The sequence below is a fragment of the Gymnodraco acuticeps genome, unplaced genomic scaffold (assembly GCF_902827175.1).
Source record: "Gymnodraco acuticeps unplaced genomic scaffold, fGymAcu1.1, whole genome shotgun sequence".
Classification (NCBI taxonomy): domain Eukaryota; kingdom Metazoa; phylum Chordata; class Actinopteri; order Perciformes; family Bathydraconidae; genus Gymnodraco; species Gymnodraco acuticeps.
The window spans coordinates 461,486-471,855 of NW_022990928.1; the positions used below are offsets into that span (position 1 = coordinate 461,486).

Genomic DNA, 10,370 nt, shown 5'->3' on the forward strand with positions numbered 1-10,370 from the left:
ATAACCCGGCGGAATAAGAATAAAGAATGTGTGCGTAGAAGAACAAGTAGTTGGAATGCTTTATCAACATTCCCACTAAATAAGTAAACAAGGTAAATATTAAAACATTATATAAAAAGGTAGAAACAATCAAAGTTATATTTATCATCTCCTTATAACGCTGAAATGTGTAATAGCCTAGGCTACATTTACACAATGAAAAAGTTAATGATTAAGTGAAATATTAAAAGAAGAAGTAGCTCGACTATCATCACATATTTGACTAACCATGGTGTGATAGCTGCTGAATTAGCATTCACACAATTACTCAAAAACATAATAAATAGGAATGGCTGTGATGATGTCATGGGTATAGGCCTATTTCCAAACTTAGACTGAGTACGTGAGTGGGATATCAAAGTCAGTCAGAGTAACACTGTGTGTGTGTGTGTGTGTGTGTGTGTGTGTGTGTGTGTGTGTGTGTGTGTGTGTGTGTGTGTGTGTGTGTGTGTGTGTGTGTGTGTGTGTGTGTGTGTGTGTGTGTGTGTGTGTGTGTGTGTGTAGTGTAGTGTGCAGTAAATCCGTCCCTCTGCTCTTCACTTTCAATTCATCACAGTAGCCAGATGGAGGAGATGGAGGGGAGGGGTAACCCATGCATGTTCAGGATTATATAGTGTGTGCGCACTGAGCGGCAGCAGCAACAGTTTCTCTGCAACACAAAGTTGGCTACACAGAAAAGTTTAAATGGGAAAATACAAACCCTGGCAGGTGTGCTGCTTCATCTCGGCTGGTTTACTTTGCGCGGTTGCTCTGGTGTGTCTGTGCGTAGTCTCTCGGACAAAGGCGGACAAAGAGTGTCCGAGCGGCAGCTTCACGCGCGCTGCTGTGGCTGCAGACTCGCGACAGTGCTCCGAGATTGGCAGGTAAATCCTGTTTTGTTCAATAGTAAGAAACCACCAGTGGTGAGTTTGATCAGAGTTTGGCTTAACACTCTGTATCTTTGTATCTAAAAGCTTCAAATTAAAGAGTGAATGTCTGTTTTGGGGGGAAATTGGCAGAGGTAGCCTAGGCTAGATATTGTATTAAGGAATATTCTGTTACAAGTAAAAGTCCTCCATTCAAAATGTTACTTAAAAGGACAAAAGTATTACCATCAAAATGTAAAGTATAGGCCTACCAAAAGTAACAATTATGCAGATTTGCCCATTTCAGAATAATATATGCATGTTTTGATTATAGTTATTGATGTATTTATTAATATGTGAATCAAAGTGGTAAAAGTACGGCTATTTTGAATGACTTTGTATGCCGCAGGGTAGCTTGTGAATTTACTCCAGGTGTAACTAAAGTCTTATTCAAGTGTTATATTTCACATTATTAATCCAAATCTGCAAAGTAACTAAAGGTACTAAATACATGCAGCGTAGTAAAAGTAAAAGATAGAAGTACCAACCAACAAGTCCTTCAAAAGTGTACGTAAGTATAGAGAACTTGAGTACATTTACTAAGTTACTGTACACCACTGGAGATTGGAAGTTAAAAAATGTGTTGTTGTTAGATGTATTCCCATCACATGTAGGCTATCTATATTTAGAGTTTAGTTACTCAGAAACCTGCATGCTATCAGACTGCACCTCCCTACTCCTGCAGCAGTTGAGATAAAAAGCTGAACTGAGTAATGGGATAAGCCGTTTAAGAGATTTGACAGGCTCTGTTTGAGGAATAGAGATAATGCCTGCAGAAATGTCAGCAGACAAGTCATGATACTCCTCACCTCTTGTTGATGTATTTCCTGAACTATCTGTTGAATGTGAACATACCAGAAAATCAGATCTCATAGCCCACAAACTGATGTCACCTTTTGTAATGAGGAAATTCGTTTTTCATTTGATGCACTCCTTCATTTGTTCAGTGAGCCACACAGTGGAGGCCATTAATCTGTCACCATGATAACTCCAAATGCAGAATAAAGGTGAACGTTTCTTTTCAAACAGGAATGTGCATGAAGCTCTTCCTGCTTTTGAATTCAGTTGCAGAGATGTTTTTCTTCCTGTCCTTGTGTATATTTCCGAATTCACACCAGAGACAATGAATGTTCCTCTAATGAGTGACTTCTGAGGGCACTCTTTTTATTCTCTCCAACTATCTCATTTGCACAACACATTCTTCAGAGAGAGAAACCGTTGTGCAGCAGTTGCAGTACAACAGAGTCTCTCTAATCTGTATTCTTTCCAAACCCACGTTTTACTCGCACATATAACAGCTCAGATTTGACTAAATGAAATATAAAAAACTAAGATATGTCTAAATTAGTGTGTCTTTATCCACAGAGTATACAGCCATTTGGTCATGTTTGTCTTGCATATTGTCATATCCTATTCAAAACATTAATACGTTTATGCTTATCTACTAAAGACATAAACAAGTATAAACTAGTTCTGTCTAAAAGGTTCACATTAATCTCCTTTAAGTGGACTTTTCCTATTAGATTTGAGTTTATCTTTCTACCTCCTGTGACCTTGTCCACTGTTAAACCAATCAAACTACATGGCAGTATCATTTTGTGTCCCTCAGTTGACCAACAAAAGACCCATTCACTCTTTTGGAGACGTTTCAGAGTTTTACATGCTTGGTTATATAATTCAGTTTGATGAAAAAAAAAAAAATTAGTTGTAAGTAAGTAACATCTATTTATAAAGCGCTTTTCACAGACAGTCACAAAGTGCTTGACAAAACATTAAAACATCATAGGAATGATAAAATAATAAATGACTACACAAGCCATGTTAAAAACTGTTAAGTGATATAGTCCACAGTTGAATAGTTTAAAAGAAAGAAAAAAATGCCCCAGCATGAATGGCGTCTTCTTGGTATGCTGCCTCAACAACATCTGGCATCAGAACATGGTTTAAACTTGCCTTTTGGCAGCTCAGTCATTCTTTGAATCCCTGAAGCAATAAACCTGGAGTCTAGAGTGTTGCAATCATTCAAAGAAGAAAAAAAAGCACCCCTGTGTCTGTGTGTGAGCAATTATGTAGTGCGTGGTCATGTTGGTGAGAGTGTGGTGACATGAATTCAGTAAAATGATATGTTTTCCAGTAACATTCTACAGCAAGGTGGATCAGCAGTAGATGGCGCCATTGCAGCTCTTCTGTGCACGTCTGTGATCAATCCACAGAGCATGGGGATTGGAGGAGGATCTATATTCACCATAAGAAACAAAAAAGGTAAGTTTCTCATTCATTAGGGTGACCTCAAATGATAAAGGTTGATTCAGTTTATGAATCCTTATCTTTTCTCAGGCAACGTTAAAGTGTACAACTTCAGAGAAACTGTCCCAAAGTCTATCAAAACAAACCTGTTAGATGACTGTCCCACCTCATTCGGACTGACAACAGGTAGGCAGAATTGTCCATCAGTGTATAGTAATGCACCTTTCCTACCCATGCTTCCTCTTATAGTCATAGCAGAATCATTCCTGTAACTCTGTGTTTTACGAATGGATTATTTGGCTTATTTTCAACATCCTCACAATTTTTTCCTTTTGAGATGTCCTCTAAATAGTGAACACTAATCCAAACACATTCAAACACAACAAATAGATTCGAGGGAAACACATCTTAAGTATCTTAAGTCGCTTACATATTTTTAACATCACAGCATCTCTTATTGCTGAGGTTAGATGTTGTTTTCTAGCATTAAACATTTTAAACATGGAAATGTATTTATTGAGTTAAACCAAATGTTTTCTTTATTGCTTTATTTTTCACGTCAGTCCCGCTTTTTTTTTGTATCATTGTTTTTTCCCATCATTGGTTTCATGCAGCTTTATTGTTTTACCCCTTGCAGGCAGCCAGTGGATCGGGGTTCCTGGAGAGCTGCGGGCCTACGAAGAAGTTCACAAAGAGTACGGGAAGCTGCCTTGGGCCAAGCTGTTTGAACCAACAATCAAATTGGCCAGAGAGGGCTTCCCTTTGCCGGCGTATCTGGGAAAACTTCTGCAATCCCCTATTGTGAAAGGTCACGTGGAGAAATCATCTATCTGGTACAGCATCTCACTTTCTGCTTATAGTGGTCAAGAGCTTTTCCAAAAATTAGAATATCTACTTACTGATGATCATAAAGGTTTTAGGGCACTGACAAACACTAAGCTTTTACTCATCAGTGCAGAAATCCTGGAGCAAAGGGCTTTCCTATAAATCCCTGTTTTAACTCATTACATGCTGGTTTATAGCCCTGAGTTAACAATTGACTATTTCATGAGTGTTTAAGTTTCAGGGTTTCACATTGCATAATAGTTTCACCCAGTCCACACGCTCATTTGAACACTTTTTGCATTGGTGAACATGATTGTTATGTTCTACAGGCACATTCTTGTTCTTAGCATAACATTTCAGGAGCAGGGATCACCTGGAGATACAAGCAGTGCTCACCTTCTTTTAGAAATATTTGTTTGAAATGTGGGTTTTCCTGAGCAAAAGAGAGAGATTAGCTGGAAGTGTGGTTTAAAAAGCCTGAATGGACATGATTGCCTCTCTGCCTCTGCAAAAGCTTGCACAAAAATGCAGTAACAACTTCCCGCAGGACATTTGAGATTATTTATTGATGAGTGTGCACAAAAGACGTATGTGATTAAATATAAATGGCATGAAATGATTGTCACTATTAGTTAACAAAGAAGACCAGAACGGTCACAAATTACACAGATGATGAAGTGCAGCATTACCTAAATTGTAATTGCTTTAATATGTTCTGACTTGTGCTTTTACATCAATGCTCTTTTCCAGTGACATTTTCTGCAACAAAAACAGAACCGTTCTGCGCACAGGAGACAACCTCACGTTTCCTAAACTTGCAGATACCATGGAAACAATTGCAAAGCAGGGGGCAAAGGCTTTTTACTCTGGCAAGATAGGACAAGACTTAATCCAAGACATAGAGGCTGCAGGTTGGTGCAATTGTTGGGGTCTACACTTAAATGGACAGAAAAATACATCTAACGTCAATCTGAAAATGAAAGATTTCAAGCTGTTTGTACATGTTTCTCCTAGGTGGGACTATGACGATAGAGGATCTGGCGTCCTTCCAGGTGCGGGTGGAGGATGCATGGACAGTTTCTCTGGGAAGCACCAAGATGCACCTCCCTCCACCTCCTTCTGGGGCCCCCCTGCTGGCCTTCATACTCAAACTCATGCAAGGTTTCATGTATCATGATAACTTTCCTGCAATTCCTTAAACTGACACACTGTAGCAGCTGCATGACAGTCTAGCATTTTAGCTCTATACTCTGAATAATAAAAAAATAGTAAAGCATAATAGTTTTAAAAAGTGTTATTTTTGTGTATTTTCACAGGGTTTCCCTTCAATCAAAACTCCCTGAATGTTGACCAGAAGATTCAGATGTACCATCGCTACATAGAAGCAGCTAAATTTGCTAATGGACAAAAGAGGAACATCAACGATCCCTATTTTAATGACAAAAAGGTTTGATTTTCTTTTCTTTATTCTTAGAGCAAAAGACTATCTCAAGGATTCGAGATTCAAGGGTTTTATTGTCATATGCACACTCACAGTAGCTACAATGTAGCTATAGGGCAAGTAAACAATATTGAGTCCCAAGCTCCTCCAACAATGCAACATATTATATATAGGACATAAGACAAATACAAAACATAACAATAAAAATAGTACAAAATGAAAGAGTACAATAGATTAGAATAGAATAGTGCAGGTTATGTTGCAAGACCAGTGTGCAAGTAGTGCAGATGAAGTTGACTATATACATGCCAGAAAAATGAATAAATACAATAAGCTAAATGATGCAGAGAATGTTGAAAGTGACAAAGTAAATGCAGGATTCTATGTACATGTAATTAGTCACGCAGTCTGAGGTAGACTTAAAATATTAGTTATACACAATCAATAATATAATCAATCAATATATACAATGTTGAATGGCCCAAAATTATAATATATAAAAGCAGGTTTATTAAAGAAAAAGCCAGAGTGGTTTGAGTTAAAGTTTGGAAATACACTTTTTTAACAGTTTAATGAGAAGATTGACACCACTTTCAACTGTAAAAGGTATCAATCTTCTCATCTAACACTTAATAATAATAATAATAATAATAATGACTTGAATTTATATAGCGCCTTTCATAACCTCAAGGTCGCTTTACAGGCAGGAAAATGTCAAAACTGTAGAAATAAAGATACTTTCTATATAGTTGATTTGTGTCGGCCTGGTGACCTTGTATGTCAAACCCCCTTTCTTCTCCATATGCTTTCTGTTTCTATGTACACTGTAAGATACATTTTAAAGGTCAACTGAAAAATCCACTTTTTAATGTCTTTGCTACATAAACATGTGTCCCCTCCACTATACTGCTATATCCCTAAAAGATTCTCTCTCTTTTTGTCCTGATCCATTTATATAAAAACCTGTCTGAAAATGAGCTGATGAGATTTGGCCACTTTATGATGTCAAAATGTTTTTTGGGTTGAGCAACCATTAGCAAATAACCAACCAAGGTAACACCCACCCACCTTATCAACTGAATCTCTTCCTAGAGCACTATTGCGCAAATAATAACAAAAACATTTTTCAAAAAAGTCCCTCACCCCAGCTTTTTCCAGTTTCATTATGATGTTTTTCTTTCAGAGTGCAGTTCATTTGATCCAAGACTCCTTCATCAATAGCATCAATGACCGGATTTTTTCCAACCTGACCCATGACAACTCATACTACAACAATACCAAGCCGTCCCGGGATAATGTCGGGACGACACACGTTTCTGTCCTGGATGAAGAAGGACTGGCTGTCTCTGCCACCAGCACCATAAACCAAGTGTAAACACAAAGCTTGTGATTTCTACTTTATCTACTTTATATTATTTCAAATTGCTAAGTCTACTGTGTTTTGTTTTGCAGTTTTGGAGGAGGTGTTTACTCTCCGCGAACAGGCATCATCCTGAACAATGAGCTGTTGGACTTCTGTCGCAGAGCGGACACAGTGAGGGCAGGTAAAGTCACATAAACGAGGACTTTCGATTGCAATTTCAATCTCCTTTCAGTCTGATATGGAGTGTGATTGTTGTTGCAGGTGAACAGCCTCCTTCCTCAATGACTCCGGTAATACTGGAGTCAAAGTCTGGAGGACTTTTTGTGATTGGTGGATCGGGAGGAAGCTTGATAACCTCAGCAGTGGCCTTGGTAATTTTGATTAACCTGTTTGCAAATTGGTTAACAACTTCCTCATCTGTGTGCTTACATGGTTCTTTGTTTAATCTTTGCAGTCTATGATAAACCACCTGTGGCTGGGGATGAATCTGAAAGACGCCATTGCTGCGCCTATAGTGTTTGTCGATTCCAATAATAAAGTGAATTTTGAGCCCGGTTTTAACAAGGTGAGATACTCATGTGCTCACTGGCCATTCATTACATTTAGATTCACCCGACTGTGTCGTCTATCTAATGAAAAACATTTCATCTTATGTTAATGTGTTCTGACAGAGATAGCCACAACATAATTGTACAAAGTCTGCCTCAATCTACCTTTAATCATCTTTGGAACCGAAGTGGGGAGGATAAGCGGCATTAATGTGTGTGTGCGTGTGTGTGTGTGTGTGTGTGTGTGTGTGTTTTGTGTGTTCTCAGTCAGTGATAGAGCGCCTCACCACTCTTGGACACAAATCTGGGAACTGGAAATTCTTCCTAAATGTAGTCAATGCTCTGGAAAAAGATAATGGATGTATTACTGCTGTATCAGACCTCAGGAAGGACGGGAGGTCAGCAGGATACTGACCAAAGAAGACCATGAAGAAGCACCTTCCTGTAAATATCTGCACTAAAGATTGACTCAACCTTTAGGTCACCTATTATGCAAAATCCACTTTTTCATGTCTCTTCTACATCAACATGTGTCCCCTGTGTGTAAAATGATTCTGAAAGTTTCAGGAAAAAAGATTCGCTCACTTTTTGTCCTGATCCATTTATATAAAAACCTGTCTGAAAATGAGCTGATCAGATTTTGGCCACTTTATGATGTTATAACGATTTTTTGGCTTGCGAGACGTGTGAAAGATTGTAAGCAGATGTGGTGAAATATGTTTGCTCCTCATTTACCTCAATCTATCACAATCACTCCTTTTTCTAATGCCTTGTTTACTGTGCAAGTAAGGTAACACGGGGTGAGTTAATGGGCATTTTAGAGGTGAAGTATTCCTTTAAAAACAAAAATGTGCCTTCAACAAAATGTGATCCCTTTAACCCTTGGTGCTCAGGCTCTTCAGTGATGACCTACATCATCAATCAAGAAACTATTAATGATGTCACTGGTGTCGCCATTGTCATACTACTTAAAAGAGGCTCTATTATGCTTCTCTGTTTTTTCCCTTCCTGGTGTGTGTTATAGATTTGTGTTCATGTAAATGGTCTGCAAAGGCTACACATCCAAATGTCCCTTTCCAGAGGCAGTTTCTCTCTCACACGCTGACAATGAGCATAATATATCCTCTTTAAATGACGTGGACTGACATAATACACCATGATTCCTCGTACGTGTATTACCTGGTAATAAACCTGTTTCTGATTCTGATTTTGATGAACTGCTGATATACTGCTGAGATCTGCTATAAAGCTCTGTGGGATTAAACAGTATATTGCAGCAGCAGTCCATAAAGGCAACTGTGTTCAAAAGAAAAGTATTTATAAAAATGTTTAGAGAACCAATTATCAGAGAATGTTTTATTTCCTCACTGAATTTTGTAGGATTTTTTATTGAGCCATGGAATCCTTTTTACATGTAAGTGACTTCTGACTTACTGTGACCTTAAAAATGTGAGACTGTATGTGAAACAACATTATTTCCTGCGCATATTGTGACCTTTTTTTAAAGCGAATAAAATGCTGTAGAATTTCATTAAACACAATATATATATATATATATATATATATATGTGTCAAGTTGATTCACAGTTAACATTATCTAAAGAAAAATACTTTATTTTCATACCAACAACATGTTGTTTTCTGTGTTTAATATCTGAAAATGTTATGTATAATAGTAACACACTTTTTTACAATTATCATCTGTGAATATTTGTGATTTCACAATAAAGACAAATCTGAACAAAGATGAGTGATTGTCACCAGATGTGCTTTTCAACCAAAAACACAGCTTTGAATAGTTTGAGTTGCATATCTCAAAAGTTCATTATGACTATGTGGGAGTCAGATTATGCTTAATTGGGCCTTCAAGGAACATTGTTGTGTGACTTGATCATTTCTGCATTTATCCTCTCCTAAGTAATAATGAAACCTCAGCAGGTGGTGCAAGTCACTAATTTTAAAAAGTACTTGCAGTTTTCAGGGCCAATACGCATAGCATTAAAGAAGCCCTATGTTGTGCACCGGCAAAAGTGTTAGTCATGTAAATGTCAGTAAACTTCCAAGTTATGCGAAAGTGTAAGCAAAGCATAAATTACAGCTACGTTGACGTTACTTTGAATCGCGGGGGTAAGCTAAACCGTTAGCAAGTAGCTAGCCAGATATATTAAATACAATCTAAATGTAATGTTTTTTAGCGTTACCTGGTGATTTCAAAGAAAGCTCTCTGGGAAATGTTGACTTACTGTTCGACATGAAGCTATACTTACAGTACACAGTTGACCCTGAGCAGCGGCGCCGGATTCATTTCAGAGACTCCCGTTTTCCTCCCGGGGTCATATTTATCCCGCATTTATCCCGATTTCTGACTAAATCTGATTTGTTTCATTCTAACATAACGCACCAAATGTTACTGTTTCCACTCGGACTTCAATACAGCTACACCATTGTTTGGTTTCCATGGTAACGTGTCTCTTTAGTAGCGCGAGCAAATGAAAGTCTGAGAGGGTCTTCAGGAGGAAGATAGTCAGAGAAAACAGAACAAGAATGGACAACTTGACCCTCTGCTCACTCCTTTCCTGTAAATTAAACTATACAGACCAGCCCACACATATGACAGCGCAGTTGCTCATTCCATCTCTTCTTTTTTCCTGCTACGCTCTTGTTTGACAAGCTGAATGTTGACTGGTGTTTGACTGAAGTAAGCTCTGTGAACAGTTCCAGTTATTAACTCGGTATTTACAAAGCTGTCATCTCCACATTTGGAGAAAGTTACAAGCCGTTTGACAGCAGCACATCTGCATATTTCACAGAAGGCTCGTTTAGTGGTTTTGCAAATAATTAACCACTCTCTGTTTTTGTACCATTCTGCATTGAAGTACCTTCTCTTTGCCCAAATAAGCTTGTATTTGCCCGTCACAATGTCCCGACAACAAACCTCCATGCAGTCGGAACCAGCCTGTTTCGGTTCAACGATGCCGGCGGCGGCGGTTTTGACAGCCTCT

General features: G+C 38.3%; 1 protein-coding gene across 1 annotated transcript; it reads left to right on the plus strand.

Annotated features, from left to right (window-relative positions):
* Positions 1 to 597: 597 nt before the first annotated feature.
* Positions 598 to 8,929, plus strand: ggt5b (gamma-glutamyltransferase 5b). Its single transcript, XM_034234156.1, has 12 exons — positions 598 to 902; positions 3,079 to 3,206; positions 3,282 to 3,377; positions 3,829 to 4,024; positions 4,767 to 4,927; positions 5,031 to 5,177; positions 5,333 to 5,463; positions 6,641 to 6,828; positions 6,910 to 7,001; positions 7,082 to 7,191; positions 7,275 to 7,385; positions 7,636 to 8,929. Exons 1-12 carry the CDS (start codon positions 724 to 726, stop codon positions 7,780 to 7,782), a joined length of 1,686 nt encoding a protein of 561 aa, XP_034090047.1. The 5' UTR covers positions 598 to 723; the 3' UTR covers positions 7,783 to 8,929.
* Positions 8,930 to 10,370: the final 1,441 nt, after the last annotated feature.